The 18,564-nt window shown below is 48.5% G+C and overlaps 2 protein-coding genes across 2 annotated transcripts in view; both read left to right on the top strand.

Annotated features, from left to right (window-relative positions):
• The first annotated feature begins 1,894 nt into the window (after positions 1–1,894).
• Positions 1,895–4,713, top strand: LOC130405662 (uncharacterized). The gene is given in 3 exon segments (XM_056610835.1): positions 1,895–2,562; positions 2,657–4,351; positions 4,353–4,713. Coding segments are annotated over 3 exon segments (2,724 nt in total).
• A 7,558-nt stretch (positions 4,714–12,271) lies between these two features.
• LOC130406572 (alpha-2-macroglobulin-like protein 1) overlaps positions 12,272–18,564 on the top strand; it is a 31,136-nt gene continuing 24,843 nt past the window's right edge. Inside the window, 3 exon segments of the mRNA XM_056612239.1 lie at positions 12,272–12,421; positions 13,689–13,869; positions 14,490–14,646. Of these exon segments, the coding sequence (XP_056468214.1) occupies positions 12,345–12,421; positions 13,689–13,869; positions 14,490–14,646 (415 nt within the window). The 5' untranslated portion in view covers positions 12,272–12,344.

Below are 18,564 nucleotides of genomic sequence, written 5' to 3'. Positions count from 1 at the left end.
TCACTAACCAGTGAAGGCAGCGCTCTCGCGCCCTCTCCCTGTAACACTGTTGGGGTTTACTTTTCAGTCACTTACCGGCAGGGCTGGAGTGGTCAAATTAGAGGTGGGTAAACTATGATTTTTTTGATCAGACCGACCTCGACACAACGCAACGCAACGCAAAGTGTTGCGACTCTGTAAGGCTAGCCTGGCTATATTCCATTATGTTATCAATTAAAGTCATATTAAATCAATCAATGACAGTCAATGAATGTGTTTGTAGTTTATTCAAGTTATTCAAATTTCAACAGTAAAGAAAAGTATGTGTAGATTAAGAACTATCTATCTATGGCATGTGTGTATGTGTGTGTATTAGTATGCATGCTTTTCACAGTAGTACCCAGAGGGCCTCCTTGTCCTCCACGTCAGGTCCTGCCTTGCAGGGGCGTGTTCTGGAGTTCATGGCTCCCCTGTGCTTCACCAGCCAGGACTTCACATACGTGTTGGATTGAACTTTGTGGTGGCTGAGTGGTGGGCCATTCAGTTGAATAAACATCAAGGACGACACTGTGACCAAGTGCAGACTGCATCTCAGGGGGCACACTATGATGTTCATTAAGCTGAACCCCCTCTCACACTCAGCAGTGCCAACTGGAATGAGATGGTCGATATTCAGGAGTGGTGCAAGGTTTTCTGGAATGATGCTTGAGTTATCCTTAAAATCCCTATAGCCTTCAAGAATTTTTCTGTCATCAAGTCTGAACCTTTGGGCAAGTTGTTTCAACTTGGTTTCCCCATACTGCTCCTCTAGGGAACAGGCCAGTTTGCTGGGAAAATAACTTTAAAGAAAATAAATAATAAAATAAAAATATTTATAATATATAAAATACAAATATTTATAAATATTTATATTTTTATTGGTTTAAACCGCCAACCGCCCGAATTTAATTAAAATATATTTTTTTGTCGCGTCATCCGCCCGATCCACGGTTCAGCCGCGGAGTCCACGGCTGCAACCGCCAACCTTGCATCTCCAAATTGAGGCTTTAACATAGCGACCAAGCTATAGCGAAGTTGATACGCCGAAACCGGAGTTTAATATGGATAGTAAAACTCTGACTGACTTTCACTCATTTTGACGTGGGCAGTACACGGATAGCATGACTACGCATTGGCCAATCTGAATGCTCGTCGTAGTCACTTAATAGTTTGTCAAGTAAAATTTATTTATAAATCACAAAAATAACTCATGTGAATTGATCATCTTCAGTCTTACTTTGTACTTGAGGCCTTTTTCGGGCATCTGTTGGAGTGGGAGCACTCGAAGGTCTCTTCAAAAATCGCCTGATATCCATGGCTAATTAATGACAGGTAGGCAGGCATGATAATCCACAACGCGCAGGGCCATGTGTTTACATACTTCCTGTTTACATATTTTCCTGGATCCTGATTGGTGTCGCTGCCGCAGCCGCAAGGCACTGATTGGAGGGTCACAGACCATAATAGCATAGGCCTACAGCGCAGATGAAAATGATTCAGATTACAGCGTTTATTTGTTCAACAATATGAAGGTGTTTTAAAATGATGCTGAATTTATTTCCGATTATTCCAACGGCAGAATACAAGGCACAGGGAACTTTGAGGTGCGTAAACGCTATTTAGAGGTGCGTAAACTCTATTTCCTAAATTCCAGAGGTGCGTAAACGGCGTTTACGTGCGTTTACCCTCCACTACAGCCCTGAAGGCAGCGCTCTCGCGCCCTCTCCCTGTAACACTTGTTTCTTTTCAGTCACTTACCGGTGAAGGCAGCGCTCTCGCGTCCTCTCCCGAGAACGCTTTTGGGGAGGCCTCCCGCTCCTCTGCTCAGAGCTCTGGGCACAGCACAGAGGGTAACCCCATCGGGGCCGTCATCCGTATGGCCCTGGCTCGCCTGGGGCTTGATGCTCCTCAGGCAGACTTGGCTCAGCCTAGCGCCTTTTTCAGGCGCAGCCCTGCCACAGCCCCTTTCTCTGTCCCTCCTTCGGAGGAGTATTTAAAGGAGCTGCACGTCTGCTGGAAGGATGCCAAGGCTCTCCCCCGTCCTTCTTCCAGTGCTCGGGCCTTGGCTGCCACGCGGGATCCAGCGCAGTATGGGTTGGGTCGCATGCCACCCGTTGAGCCCGCCATTGCCTCCCTCATTTTAACCCCCGATCGGGCCTTGCGGCCGGATGCCAGGTGTCCTCGGCCCCAGTGCAGGGTCACAGATGACCTGCTCTCGAAGGCCTATGACGCAGCAGCGCGTATGGGGCGGATTGGCAATTCCCTCTCCCACCTAATGCTGGCACTCTCGACCTCGCTGCAACAAGCTGCAGTTGAGCCGTCTACGCAGGACCTGAGCGATGCGTCCCTACAGGCCTTTGCCCTCATGTCCAGGGAATTGGGGCGTGTTATGTCCACCCTGGTCCAGACTCGCCGCCAGGTTTGGTTGGCTCAGTCGCCCCTGACGGAGGCATGCAGGAAGGCCCTGAGAGCCGTGCCAGTGGTACCGGGGGAGCTGTTTGGGTCAGCTGCCCTGGAGACGCTGGAGCGAGCTGCCCAAGCTAGGCAAACCAACCTGCAGCTGTCGGGTCTTCACAGGAGTGTGTCCGCTCCTGGCAGGCCTAGAGCCCCCCCGGTTGCCCCCCGGGGCCGCTACCAGCCACCATGCTCTTACCCAGCGCGAGATGAGGGCCTACGTAGGTCTCGGCGGCCCGCCCAGCAGCCCGCTGATAGCTTTCGTGCCCCCGCCCGCCCATCGCCCGGGCAGCCTCGGGCCGCGGAGCCTCACCGGTACCCCTCCAGAGCCGATAGAGGCCGGGGGGCCAGGCGCTAGGACCACGGGGCCGGTCGTCGGCTGTTTTTCCCAGCAGCAGATCAGTTACTGGGCTGCCTGTACTATAGACCCCTGGGTGGTTTCCACCTTAACCCGGGGGTACGAATTACAGTTCCGACGCCGGCCCCAGGCCTTCGGCCGGGTCAGGATGACAGTCGTCCGCGACCCAACGCAGGCCGCAGCTCTGGCCCAGGAGCTATCCGCCCTCCTGGCCAAGGGTGCGATCGAGCCAGTGGACCCTCAGTTACAACCCGGGGGGTTCTACTCGGCGTACTTTCTGGTAACCAAGAAAGACGGCGGATTCAGGCCCATTCTAGACCTAAGGGGCCTGAACACGTTTTTAAAAGTTTTACTATTCCACATGCTCACCTCGGCGGACACCCTGAGGGTAGTTGCCAGGGGGGAGTGGTTTACGACCATAGACCTGAAGGACGCCTATTTTCATGTGCCGGTTGCGCCACACCACAGGCGGTTCCTGAGGTTTGCCTATCGGGGCAGGCATTACAAATTCAGGGTACTTCCCTTCGGGCTTTCCCTCTCCCCGAGGGTTTTCACCAGGGTTGTGGCGGCAGCCCTCGCACCCCTGCAGACGCAGGGCATGAAGGTCCTGCCGTATCTGGACGACTGGCTGGTCTGTGCGCCCTCCAGGTCCCAGGTGGCCCAGGACACGGCCCGCCTGCTGTCGCACGTCGCCTGGCTGGGCTTGACGGTGAACCAATCAAAGAGTTGCCTGGACCCTTCCCAACGGGTTACTTATCTGGGGTTGGTCCTGGACTCTGTCGCCATGAAGGCCTACCTTTCACCTCGACGGGTGAACGACATCCTCCGCCTCCTTCCCCTCTTCAGAGCCGGCAGGAGCCTGCTTTTTATTCAGTTTCTTCAGCTTTTGGGCAAGCTGGCAGCTGCTTCAGCTGTGGTGCCTCTGGGCTTACTGTCCCTGCGTCCACTCCAAATGTGGCTGAACAGCCTGCACCTAGATGCCAAGTGGCACAGGCAGAGGAGGGTCAAGGTGACCCTGCAGTGTCTTGTCTCTCTGGCTCCATGGAGAAAGAGAGCGTATCTGGAGGTAGGCATGCCCATGGGCGCAATTCCGGCACGCCGGGAGTTGGTGACAACCGACGCCTGCCTCTCGGGATGGGGCGCAGTGTGGCAGGGCAGGACTGCGCAGGGACGGTGGTCTGGCCGGGACGTGGCACAACACATCAATGTGCTGGAACTGCGGGCTGTGCAGCTGGCACTAGCCAGCTTTCTGCCCCATTTGACGGGCCGGCATGTCCTGGTCCGGTCGGACAACATAGCCACGGTTTCCCAGGTGAACCACCAGGGGGGCACCAGGTCGGCACGACTTCTCCGGGTATCCCAGAGCCTGTGGACTTGGGCTTCTCCCCGTCTGGCCAGCCTACGGGCAGTCTATTTGCCGGGGGCACAGAATCGGGCGGCAGACTTCCTCTCCCGACGGAAGCCTCCACCGGGGGAATGGCGGCTTCACCCCGAGGTGGTGGAGTCAATATGGGGCCTCTTCCTCTGAGGAGTCGGCGCATTGCCCCCTCTGGTTCTCCTGGGCAGAAGCGTCCAGCCCTTTAGGGCAGGACACACTGGCGCACGATTGGCCGGACAGGCCTCTTTATGCATACCCACCATTGCCTCTGGTTCTGCCGACACTCCAGAGGGTCCTTTTGCAGGGCCACCGGCTCCTTCTGGTGGCCCCCTTTTGGCCGGGGAGGCTCTGGTATCCACTGCTGCTCAGGCTCTGCTGCAGCTCGCCATGGCGCCTCCCAGACAGGAGGGATCTCCTGTCCCAGCTGGGGGGTCAGATCTGGCATCCCGACCCCTCTCGCCTACAGCTCTGGGCTTGGCCACTGCAGGGCCCGACCCACTGCTGAGTGAGTGCACTGCGGCTGTCAGGGGTACTGTTATGAGTGCCAGGGCACCGTCGACCAGGTTGCAGTACGCAAACAAGTGGAAGCTGTTCTCCAACTGGTGTGCGGCTAGGGCCGTGGATCCAGTGCATTGCGCTGTGACCACGGTGCTGGAATTTCTGCAGTCCCTCCTGGATAGTGGCCGCTCGCACTCTACCTTGAGGGTCTATGTCGCTGCCATCTCCTCCCTACATGATAGGGTTGACAGCGCCACGGTAGGGTGCCACAGATTAGTGTCCCTCTTTCTTAGAGGGGCTTTGAGGCTGCGTTCCCCTACAGCCATGAGGTCTCCAGCATGGGACCTGCCGCTGGTGCTGGAAGCCTTGCCATCGCCTCCCTTCGAGCCTTTGGGTCAAGGGGGGTTGAAGTGGCTGTCCATGAAGGCTGCCTTTTTACTCGCCATAACCTCTGCCAAGCGGGTCGGGGAGTTGCATGCCCTATCAGTGAGTGATACATTCCTGAGGTGGAACTCTGATGGCTCGGGTGTCACTCTATGGTCGAATGTTGCTTTCCTGCCAAAGGTGCTGCCAGGCAATCACCTTAACCAGCCCATCCAGTTAGCACGCTTTGACCCCCCTTCTGGGGAGGGTGGGTCCGAGCTGCTGTGCCCGGTGCGGGCCCTTAGGGTTTATATTTCTGCTACCGCCGGTATTCGCCAGTCGGAGCAGCTTTTTGTTTGCCATGGTGGCCCTAATAGGGGTCGTGCTTTAACAAAGCAGAGGCTGTCCCACTGGATTGTGGAAACCATAACGCACGCCTACGGGGCCAGTGGCCGCCCCCCGCCATCCAGGGTGAGGTGTCCCTCAACCAGGAGCGTCTCAACATCATGGGCTGCCCTGAGAGGGGTGCCCCTGGGGACCATCTGTGCCGCAGCGTCATGGGCGTCGCCTAGCACATTCTCCAGGTTCTACCGGGTCAACGTTGCCACTCCCCATCCAATGGGCGTGGTCCTGAGGCCAAGCTCTGCTGTCTCTGGTCAGTAGGGTGAGCGCTTTGATTCTTCGTGACGTTGTTGGTATTGGCCATCCAGTCAGTAAGGATGAAATAGAACGCAGAGTTACGTATGTAACTCCGGTTCTATGAATCGTGGATGACCGCCAGAGTTACAGGTCACTCAGAAGTCTCGTGGTTTGCGAGAAGATTCTGGGAACAGATCCTCTGTCGACACCGGGCTATATAGCCAATCCGGTGTCACGAGGGTCACATGTGACCTTGTTGGTATAGGTACTCGAACTGCGCATGCGCGAGACGGATATATCCAGTGCTTAATGCACCGTCATCCAGGATTCATAGAACCGGAGTTACATACGTAACTCTGCGTTATCCAACGCCGATTCCATACTTTTATAACACAGTTACCACTTTTCCCACAATTTAAAAAAATGTTTATCTCGCTTTACAATGCAGATGGGTGGGTCACACGTAGGTGGCTGGCTGTCACTTCACAATGTAATTATGTATTCTTACCAGAGCCCGTTCCTATTAGACGATCTGGTCCAACCCTCATTCACAAAATCATCTCAAAACAATGCAAATGGTAACAATAACCCAAAAATCTAAACTATTAACACATTGTATACAGAATTACAATGACAACACATTAAATGTTCAAAATACTTCAGGGTACTCAGCAATTGATATCATACTGTCGAGAGTAGGTCCTACTCTTAGCCTGTGCCTACCAGACTCTCGTAATTACTTTCTCTCCATTGAAACCCATTCATATTTTTCGATCTCATAGGTCCCATGGGCTCTGCCGGAAGGGGCGTAACTTCGCAACTCTATAGAGTGGCGAAGTCACACCCCTTCCGGTAGAGCTCATGGGACCTATGAGATCGAAAAATATGAATGGGTGTCAATGGAGAGAAAATAATTATTTTCTGGTCCCAGTCTTTATATGCCCTGGATTACACATATGTTGTTTGTGGATTTAAATGATAATTTTTCATGCAAAGAAAAATAAAAATTTTCGTGAAGAAGTTTGATAATTTTAGGTTTTATGTGAGGCCGCTTTGTGAACTACAGATCTTCGCTGCTCTCGACGCATATGATATACGTCACCACACCCGCACTTGGAACTCGGCACAGAGATGGCGATCTCTCTGCCCCACTTCACCGCTGTTTCCAAGGGGAGGATAAAAGCATCGAAAGAGGTGAAAACCATCATAAGTCGGGGCACGTGCAGAGTTTCAGTTATGCCGATGGGAAGATTGTCGGTCTTCTCCACGCCAGTCGCAGGGAGCGTGACGTCACATACGAGCCGTGTAGTCTTTCTTGTTGTGTTTTCTCTACAGCCTTTATCCGAACAATTGCACAATAAACGGTTGAACTCTTTGCATGAAAAATTATCATTTAAATCCACAAACAACATATGTGTAATCCAGGGCATATAAAGACCGGGACCAGAAAATAATAATTTTCTCTCCATTGCCACCCATTCATATTTTTCGATCTCATAGGTCCCATGAGCCCTACCGGAAAGGGCGTGACTTCGCCACTCCATAGAGTGGAGCAGAGAGATCGCCATGAACCTCTACAAATAGTCAAATCTCCTAACCTTTATACCTCCTTTCCTTAAAGGCCATGGACATAATAAAGTTAAAGACCCACTATGCAACTTCGGGCATTTCTTCGCTGTTTTCTTGGTTTTGGCACGCACATTTCTCTACACAGCGCCCCCTACAGCTTCGTAGTAGATATTTCACAACACTGTCGTAACAACTCGTTGACGACCCTTCCCCATGCACTTCTACGCGAGCCATGTGCATTTGTTTTCAAAGAAGCCGGAGAATGCGTGGAGCCATGTCCGAAGTAGATGTTCATAAAGTGTAGGCAAGGTTATACATTTTTAAAAGGGTGTATTTGTATTGCAATAAACATAAATCCATCCTTTTTTATAGTTGACGGATAATTTATATCCTAGATTATAATTGTTTTATCTTAGGTTGAACAGAACAATCAGTGTAAGAGGTTTGGCCAACATAATAATCTAAATAAACAAGAACCTGGATTCGGGGATTCAGTATCTGGGGGACGAGACAGACGAACAGCAAAACACCCATGGAAACAAAGGTGTTTATATGGTTGCAACCAAGCAAGCTAGAAACATACAGGGCTCACAACAAAACGGTCGAGAAAACAATTTTTACAGGGCTCACAACAAAATGGTTGAGCAAACACATTTGTACAGAGACTATCAACATCAAGTATACCACGAAGACAAAGGACACCCAAGGGTACTTTCAATTTCAAAAGCAACACGGCCGAGTCGGCGTCTGATTTGCAGTCTTCTTTTTCTTTCAGTTCACGCTATTCCTGAAAAGCTTGCCCAACGTTTACTCGTGTCTGGCCTCTCTGCCGGTCAGTCTCCCTTTTCTCTTCTTCCTCCGACATTGGGTTTCTCTGTCTCTTTTTAGTCGGCTGATCTATGATGAATATAACAATCCCTTAGTGACTTGTGTTAATATCGAGCCGGTTCCGTGTTTGGGGGTCTGTGCCGTAAAGCAATTCGTTACTTCGCGAGACCCGAGAATCCCGCGAGAGTGGGCGGCGGGTCGCCGGCAGAAACATATTCCTTTTCTCCGCCAAGATGCGCAAGGGTGAGTCGAAACAACGAACAATCGAACAAAAATGTATAATAGAACCATCGCAATGACTCTTTCGCAACGCCTGTTATATTAAGGTAAATCAAGCCAAAAAAGTTGCATAGTTCCCCTTTCACTCGTGTCTGATCTCTTTTCTGGTCCATTCTTCTTTTGTTCCACCGACGGTCGCCTCTTGGGTCCCTTATCAGTCGATTGATCCATGATGAATGCAACAATTGCCTCGCAACTGGCTGTTTATATCTAGCCGGTGCCATGTTTGGGTGTGTGTCTGTGCTGTAAAGCATTTTCGAAACTACAATCTGACTACATTTCCGAGGATACTTCCGCTGCGTCACATCCGGATTGTGTCGGTCCGAACAGAGCAAGTTGCCTATGCGCTTTTTCACTGGAGAGGCGACATGGGTAAATCACACACCCACCAATCGACCCAGAAATGGATGCAGAACCATCAGCATAACTCACAACCTGCATGCTTAATGTAATTTTGGCTAAAAAAGTTGCATAGTGGGCCTTTAACGTTTGTGGAAAACGTCATCGGGTCAAGGAGAGATGAAAAGGTGCTTCCTTTCGAACATAGGAAAAACCAGCACTGTTTAAAATAATTTGACTCCACTCTTATTAACTGACGTCATTTCGGGTATTGCGGACCTCTAGCGTCTCTCGTGTGAAACATGGACATAATAAAGGATGGACCAGGGACTGGAAAATGGCCGCCCATTCATTTCTATACAAACTGCTCAGTGGCGCAGGGTAACATACAGGAGCGATTTGCTTCCGCGTTATGGGGCCAAGACACGTGGCCTAGTCTGTGACGTACCGGATGCAGAAATATAGAACTGATACCGTAATGCACCGCTTCTTTGTCTTTGGATCTTTTGAATAAATGGATCAATACATGATGAATCACAATGATCGCAAGCAGAGGACCGTGAGAGTTATTGAGCAGCAGAAGAACCAGTCCAAAAATCGGACATGTTAACGGAGCACTGAACTAGGCCCTCTCGGATGCCATTTGTTTCACTACGACTCCTTTCAGCTGCACACCCCTCTTCCCCAGCGAGATAACGGCTAATAAAACGCTTGAGGTGGCGTTTTGGAAAGAAAAAACTTACTTTTTCTAGGACATGGCATGAAGGTAATTATGAGCCTTTGATTGATATCCAGACATTTTTTGCGGAGACACAATCCTGTTCCCCACTTGTATTGGAGTGGACGGCGATATCTACTTCTGGGCCACATGAAATGACGGACCCCCGTCCACAGCCAGCTTAAACCATAGACATCTTAAGATAGACGGAGCATTGGCTCCTGGGACGCGAGAAATACGGCCGCCATCTTGGAGTGGTCAACCGGGAGCAGCAACAGCAGCAGAAACAGGATGCCGGGCTGTTGTTCAGCGTATTCCTGCTCAAATCGGCGGACAATCCATAATAGGAATCGTGGGATTACTTTTCACAAGCAAGATTTAACATTACCGTACTATTGGTATAATTAGTATTGAATAATAAAACACGCCAAACCATGTGGCCTTTATCATAGCTACACGTATGACAAAAAAACGCATGAAAATCAGTGGTATTCAGTGAGGTATGATTAATTAAATGCGCTGACAGATCATTGCTCCAGCCAAACGGATTACACTGAGTGGAGCGGATGACCACTCCAAGATGGCGGCCCCGCGTCTCGTCAGCGCCAGTAGGCGGTAGCATTCGATGCTCCGTCTATCATATAAGATGTCTATGGAGCAGCAGCCGCCGCTCCGCGCTGCTGTCACCATGTCGAGCAGAAAGCCCCGCGCGGTGGCGAATCCTTTGGAGACCACCACGACCGCACCCGGGGAGCGCATTCTGAAGGAGTGCCACAATCTGTACGTCGACAGCGAACACGGTCTGGTGAAGATCGCCAGCAGTGTGGACGTGCATCTCCTACCTCCACGGGAGAAGATCTTCGTGATGATAAATGGGAAACCACTCGGCAGGGAAGAGCTCCTTCATCAACTGGTATATTGAGGAGCACATTCAGAAGACCGGCGTGGCTATTGAGACTCAAGGCTTCACCTTCATCACAAGCGGTCGCAAGAGAGAATCACTGACGGGCAACGCCACCTTGCACCTCTACCCCCACTTCCGACCCTTCCTTGAGTTCAAAGGTGTGACCGACTACCTGTCCGCTGATGTCTCCAGCTCCAAGCAGAAGAAGTTCAGCCTGCTGACCTTCGTGGACACGCCCGGCCTGGTGGACGGAGACATGGTGTACCCCTTCAGCGTCAACAGCGCCATCACCTCATCAATACCTTATTTTTAAATTTGATTTTATTTAAAAAAATATATTTTATCTAAATAAATTAACTAATTTATTTTATTTTATATTTTTATTTATTTTTGCACAGTGTGGAGCATTGACCCTTTAACATTTCACTTCAATTTATTGTATGTGACAAATAAAAACACTTGAACTTGAACTTGAACTTGAACTATGGCTTAAACAGCTGCAATACCAGGCTTGGCCTCTGAGCACTGGTGGATTGCTGAAGTATGCGCCGGTCCTGGGGGCCTGGTGTGAAACTACAATTTTCCAAAGATTGACTAAAACAAGCGCTCTTTGATCCATTCTTGTCGTATTGATTTCAATCAGGTTATCGCCAACAGTGAGAATCACTTAGGTCGGACCTGGCCAACGGGAATGTTTTAGGCCACTTGAATTCCAATTCACATGTGGAAAAAAAAAGGCTAAACTTATGTTGATGTGGAAATTAACTGCCCCCAGCAGTCTTTCTTAAATGGGAAGTTGGCATTTTATTTTCTTATGGTGTAATTGATATGCTTACTAACCAGCAATAAATGAATTCATTTATATTCAAATAATTATGTTTAGGGTTAGTTTCTTCGCGTAGAGTCCGTAAACTTTGTTAGTGGAATGTTGCTTTAAATATTGCCGCCGTAAAGGATTATGGGATACCACTATCTCCTTTCCTCTCGCAAAGGAATCTCAGGAATAAACTATGCTAAAGGAGGGTTAAAAGAAGCATTGAGGCTCCTTTCGTAAGCATTTTTAGAATTCGAACCGCCTTTCCTCCAAGTGCTTCCGCGTCATCTCCATAGGAAAGGAAATTTCCTATGCGAAAAAGAGAGTTCTCTTTTTTGCATAACACAACACTTTTCCTGGGATTTGGGGTGTTGTTTTTGGTCTCTGGTGCTCCCACATGCATACAGTATGATTGTGTGCATGCCTGCATGGTTAGGGTCTGTGATGGGATGGTGGGGGGAGGGGGAATCAACAGATGGTAGATTAGAAATGTGCTCCATACATGTTTACTATGAATTCTGCTGGGGCAATGAAAAAATGAGGAAGAGGAGGAGGGGGTTAATATTGATTTAATACAGATTTCATCACCCCAAATTGGGAAGGCAGATTTTAATGAGATCCTCTCTAGATAGAAGAAAGAAAAATAAGAAACATGAATAACTATCCCTGCAGCCCGACAGCGGTGCTGCCCTCCACTGACCACCGCTGGAACTGCAGTCGGCTGCTACTAGGAGCAGGCGGCCCGTACTCAGGGTCATTCCTGTTGAAGGGTCGCTGGCACATTGCCATTTGCTATCCCACCACGCATTACATATAGCTCATTCATATTGCAAACGCTTTTTCTAATGTACTAAGAGAATCTGTACATCTTCATCCCTGTGAAATCCTGCTCATTTAAAAAAACATTTACTCAAAGCAAGCCTTGACTGGCTTCTGCATGGATTCAAACTGGGGGTGGGGGTGTTAAGGGGGGGAATGGACTTTTGCTTTTTGTTTTTTTGGACTTCCCGTAAATTCGACTTCTCATAGGGACTAGGGAGGAGGCAGTGGTCCGCCTGATTTCGGTGAGAGTGGCTGGATAGTTGGGGTATAAATAGCCTGATTAAAGTCTCTGATAAAATACTCTGAGCATATGGACCTCCTGTGGTCAGACTCTGGTTGGTGTGTTCCGCAGAAAGCATTATCATGGCACCTGTCCTGCTGTGCGTGCTGGTTTGGACAGCGTTTGCCTGGTCTCCAACCCACGCCCACCTCAACGAAACGTAAGTATGCACACTTAAGTAAGATATTTCGTTTCAAAATCCATTACGGGGCAACACTGGCGGAACTGGAACATAGACATGGGGTGGCAAAGGGTCTCGGCAAGGGGGCATGAGACGACAGTACGTGGGAAGAATCCTTAAACGTAGGCCGACAGGACTTGTACTACAACACCGGTTTTTGTTGCAAGGGGTTACGTTTGAGGGGAATGGGCCTAAGATTACATTTCCAAATATTCACCTTCAGTTCATTTTCTAGTTTGTTTCAATGCTTTGAGAGGCTTGTGGACATAGAGGCGGTTTATTTTATTTTTACAAATACAGTTTTAAGAATAAAAGGTTAGGGGGGCAGCTGGGGTGGCAAGGCTCTAAAGTGGGCCCCCCCCTGTAGATCCGCCCCTACTTGGACAACACTAAATGCTGTTACGCAATTGTGCACTCCCAAGCAGGTTGGTTTACATCACGCACGCACACACATTTGAATAATTTATTTGAATCCACCAAATTACATTCAGTACAGAGAAAGGATTAAAATATTAGATAATAAGATAACAAGCTTTGATACTCAAGGATACAAGAAACATCACCTGTGCCACACAGCAAGGCTGCCTATTGTAGCTGAAATAGAACAGAATTGGGCAGTTTTTTACCTCTGGTTTTTGAGAGCCCTGCCAGTCCAAGCCCACTGACTGTGAGTTTGTGGACTTGCCCCAAACTGCCAAAGATTAATGCTATCAATTTGCATTCATAACCTAGGTCTCTGATCCTTGTACTGATGGGCTGGTATTTGGTTATTTTGTCATAAAAGGCTATGTCCATATATAGGTCAAAGACACAACCTGCCTCCATCAACAGCTCCTCCCTCCTATCTTTAGCCAGAAAAATAATATCAGGGTTGTCAGGAATGTTTTTGAACACATCATTAGTATTGGTGAACCAATCTGCCATTACAAGGGAATGTTTGTACATAGAAGCATTTGAGTGTTTTTTCCTTTACATTGCTTGCAATCAAGTCCACCAAGGGATATGCTTTTGGTTATACCAGGGTTTAAAAGTTTTGCCGGACAGAAATAACAATGACTCAAGAATAGTTGGTACAATTAATACAAAGACCAAAAAATCTAAGCACACGAACATATCAAATAATATAGTTATATTTCATACGTAAACAATCAGTTGTAATATTAATCAGATGGGAGCATCAATGAAGAGAAATCCCGTTAATATTGACCACAGACATCACGATCCCCGCTCCTCCTCCTCTCGTCAGCATCTACGCCGTGACTGTGAGCTCCAGGGTGACTGGAGGGGCATCTGAGACGCTGTGCGCCCACGTCCTTTCCCCCCCGGAGCCGCTGGCCCTCAGGGTGACTCTGGAGGCGCAGTCCGGGAGCACCGTCATCCTGGAGGAGACGGTTTCCACGGATTACTACGGCTGCTCCACCTTTCAGGTCTGCTCCTCTAGTAGAGAAATACCAACAAATGACTTCATTATTTAAACTAATTTCAACGGAGCAGGGTTTTATCCAAAGTCCCATTCATCATCAGTAGTCTAGACCTCCCCCGACTACCCCTACTAACCTAGGGTGACCAGACGTCCTCTTTTTCCCGGACATGTCCTCTTTTCGAGACCTAAAAAATGCGTCCGGCAGGGATTCCAAAAACGTCCGGTATTTTGCCTCGTCGCAAAAAAAAATATATATATTATTGTTATTATTATTATTTTTATTTTTTTTGGCTCGTCGCATATTTGTGTTTCTGGGTCTTTCACATAACCTACTAGTTACTACCATTGTATATGTCTATGGTTATTACGGCCTTCCAAGTTCTGGAAATGGTATCTCCCTTACGTTCCACCTTCTTGCGCGAGCTGACTGTAGAGAGAGTCTGTCATTGGGCGACCGATCTCAGGGTGCTCGTTGAGAAGGTGCCGTGTATAAACGGAATGAAACCCCCCCCCCCCCCCCCCCCCCCCCCCCCCCTCGTCCGTCAGCAGAATGTATCTCAGTGCATCGTTGTTGTACCTCAAAGCTACGTTGAGCCCTTGATGATGGGGCGGGTGGTGTTGCAGGTTCCCATTGTGACCAGCAGCACGGTGGCCACGGTCAATGTGACCATCCAGGGGGAGAGTGCCGTCATGAGCAAGAAGACCAAGGTCCTCATCGCCCCTCCAGCCTTCCTTCATCTGATCGTGACGGACAAGCCGCTCTACAAGCCTGGACAGACTGGTACACATGTGCTCACCCCGTCACAAGCCTCCAGCCTACAGGGAGAGGGAAACACTGTATTGCAGTAGTCACAAATTTTGCTCTGCATTTTTTGTTTACTGCAATAAAAAGGTTGGATCAAAGCGTAGGCTTCTGGGCATCCGTGAACCTGGAAATGATATTTGTGTTCTCAAGCTGTTGTGAAAGGGAAACCAAAAGTCTGTTTGAGTTAGTCCCCGTCCTTCATCAATGCATAGACAATGCCTCCTCACCACTTCTGGCAGACTCTTATTCTTTCATATGGTGTGTGGTTGCTGTTCAGCCTTTCACCGTCTCCACCCACAACAACCTGAGGGGGGTGGGCATGATAAGAACTGCTGTGTATTTAACAGGAACTTTGGACCAGGATTAATCCACATCACGTAGAAACCCACTGCATCGTGTTTATCAGAAATACCTTTGAAGGGGAACTTTGGACCAGGATTAATCCATCACTTAGCGACCCACTACATCATGTTTCCTCTGAAAGGAACTTTGGACCAGGATTAATTCCATATTGCTTATGCCCCTTTTCCACCGACAGTACCAGCTCAACTTGCCACGACTCGGTCCGCCAAAATAAGTTACCTGGGGTCTCATTTATAAAACTGTGCGTGGGATCGCTACTAAAAGTGTACGTACGCCCAAAAGCCAAGTTTTGCGTGCGCCAAAAAATATTCAGATTTATAAAACCCTGCGTACGCACGCCGTCTTTGCTTTATAAATCACAGAATGCCTACAAGTGTGCGCAGCTGAATCAGCTTCACGTTCCGCCCTGTACACGCCCCTTTTTAACCATAAATGGTCAATGCAAATGACCTCATGAATTCGATCTGCATATAAAAACAGACTCAGATGCAAGTATTATGTCTTGTCGGAAACAATGGCAGAAGTACTGAGAAAAGCAAAAAAGCGAAATTTCACGGAGGTTGAAGTGGAGACACTTGTGGGTGAGATGGAGGCCCGAAAGGTAGTTTTGTTCGGCGGTCACGGGATTGGGATCGCCAACAACAAAAAGCAGAGTGAGTGGCAACATGTTGCTGCAGCAGTGAACTCTGTCAGTAGCACGGAGCGCACAGTCCCAGAATTAAAAAAGAAGTGGTCTGACATAGAGTTACATATTTTTATGTAGCCTAGTGTTATGGACCCTAAATACCCTCTCCCTCCGAATCCTGCCATTTGCATGGTCCGCCAGAAGTGCCATATAGTGCAGCATTACCACGGCGCAGACCTCTGTATTTATAGGGATTTGTCATGAAAAGCATCAAGAGTAACGGACAACGTTTGTGATGAGGAGTGTGGCTTGGTTTTCCACACTTGGGATTTAATTGACATTTGATTATGTGTTTACAGTGTCACATAAAAATATTATGTTATTGACACATGTTGGACAGATGCTTTATTCCATGCAGTCGCGCCGTCAGTGGACAGTATGGAATGACGGGATTAAATATAGAGAATTGTTTTTATTTGTATTCTAAGGAGATGTTTCTGGAGTAATAACTGAGAAATAACGCAGTAGATTTAAATTATTCAAATTAGGATTTAACGCATGATACGGGTTGAAACTCTCCCCCTTCGATTTGAGAGTGGCCGCTTTGATCGGTGACACCAGTGGCGTAGCCAGAAAGTGGTGTTCCTGTTTTTTTTTTCAAATTTATTTACTCCAAAATAATACATTAACCATGTATTTTAACAGAGAACAAATGCAACCGCTGCAAAACATAAAGGGACGCAGTGCCCAGAGATGAAGAACACATAGAACGTGTGCGCATACTCATGGAGCCATACTATTACGCATGGTTAACAAACCCATTTAATCAGTATCTGACCAACACCGCTGCTGGGTTAAGAATGTAACGTATTTGCTGCTATATTTGCGCTGCAACTGAATTCACAGGGCAAGGCGGCGTGGCTCGGCTTTGAATGCATTAATTATCTCATATTAATGCATTAATGCATATGAGGCCGGTCTGGACTCATATTAATCTCATATGATGATTCCGTCCCACACAGCTGGCATGGCTCGGCTCAGGGTGGACTGGCACACTCCTGACCGATCGGCCAGCTCCCGCTGGAAGGCCCCTGTTGCCAGGAACCCCAGCGTGGTCAGCACCTACTGGGCACGGACAACCCCTGGCTCCTGGCTGTGTGGCGCTCTAGGGCCGGCCGCAGCTCTGCGCGCAGCTCCAGTAATACTGGCCTGGGGAAACGAAATCGGGTCATGAGCCAATCATCATCATTTGCGAGTAGGCCTAAGTCCTCGCGTTCCCTAAATATACGTTCCCTTCGATTTTGACCATTTGCGATGTCCTCTAACAACGCTAACGCAGCCATTTTTAAAACAATTTTCTTCATCCATTGCGCATGCTTTTATAGCCACCCATATAATTGCAAGGTGTGTTAATTGTTCATTAGTGTGTCTCTGATGTGCAAATCACTCTGAGTCATTGTTTTCACCTTTTTTCCCAGTTTCCCAGCGTCACCTCCAAGTGTCGCCAAAGGAACAATAGCTGTAGAAACGTGCGTACGACAGCTCTGGAGCTGGCGTGGGGACCGCACATTTTTACGGTCATTTCACGTTTTGTACATCTGAACGTGAGCGTGGAAAAGGACGTACGCCACGTTTTTGTGCGTACGCAACCTTAGTACATGAGGCCCCTGGTATCTGGTACTTTTTCAGTCTCACCTTCGTCGAGGTTCCAAGAGAGCTGATCTGATCATACTTTTGTGTGCCGTAAACAGCCTACTGGCCACTGATTGGCCAGAGTTCCGCCACTGGCCGAATAATGATGAGCGCGACGTCCGAGCCTGACACCCGACACCCGACAACCAACACCCGACAACCAACACCCGGCATCTTTAAATACTAGCATCAGCGTCAAAAATAGTGATTGATTATTGAACATGGCAGGATCAGCGCGCAAGAGCACGCCGTGGACCGTGACAGAGGTGGAGACACTTCTGTGCGTAACCCTGTCTGATAATGTGTCACGTGGTCAAATATGTCGCAGTTTCGTGCATGCGTGCTATGACGACCAGCCCACGTTAAAGAGATACTTTCTAGATGGAAACACAACGTGCCTGAAACCAAACCAAGTTGTGCCACGCTAAGTCATGGCGAGGTGAGCTGGTACTGTTGGTGGAAAAGGGGCATTAGTAACCGTCTTCATGTTTCATCTGAAATACCTTTTAAGGGGAACTTTGGACTAGGATTGATCCATATCACTTATGGATAGAGGGGTTTCATCTGAAATACATATGGGTTTGGTTTCCTTGTATTGCGTTATTTCTGGAAGAAAGTAGTCCAATCCTTGGTCGCTTTTAACTCACTTTATTTGTTAAAGTAGGCATGTTTCGGTATGGTAACTATGAAGCTTAAGGGAGGGAATTGTATCTAACGCGTGTGAGGGACAATATCGTGAGCTTCAAGCCCCGGGCTTAAAGGGAAACTTCACCCATTTCACATAATGGTGCGTTTTAATATCCATCCGTCTCGGAGGTCCGAGGACGTTGCCTAGCGACTCGCACAAACACGCCCCTTTTCCGAGGACGGCGATCTCGCCATCTCGGTTGAACTCAGTGGTGACCGAGCGAAATTCCGAGACAGAATTCAAGATGGCTGCGCCCATTGTGACTTGAAGTATGAACTGTTTTCATTGTGCTTGGACCACTTTGGTAGTTTAAATGGTCATTTCAATCACTCGTATTACTGCAATACCTTACTGCGTCCGTATCTCTGCCAATGTACACAAATATATTGTATTTGTGTACAGCACTTTGGTCAACTACTGTTGTTTTAAATGTACTATATAAATAAACTTGACTTGACTTGACTATGGCCTATAGCCTACTTATATTGGATCGCCTGGTCCTCTGCCAATGCTACCTCGACAACAG

The sequence above is a fragment of the Gadus chalcogrammus genome, chromosome 16 (genome assembly GCF_026213295.1).
Source record: "Gadus chalcogrammus isolate NIFS_2021 chromosome 16, NIFS_Gcha_1.0, whole genome shotgun sequence".
Taxonomy (NCBI): domain Eukaryota; kingdom Metazoa; phylum Chordata; class Actinopteri; order Gadiformes; family Gadidae; genus Gadus; species Gadus chalcogrammus.
This window is presented reverse-complemented; position numbering and strand designations above follow the sequence as displayed.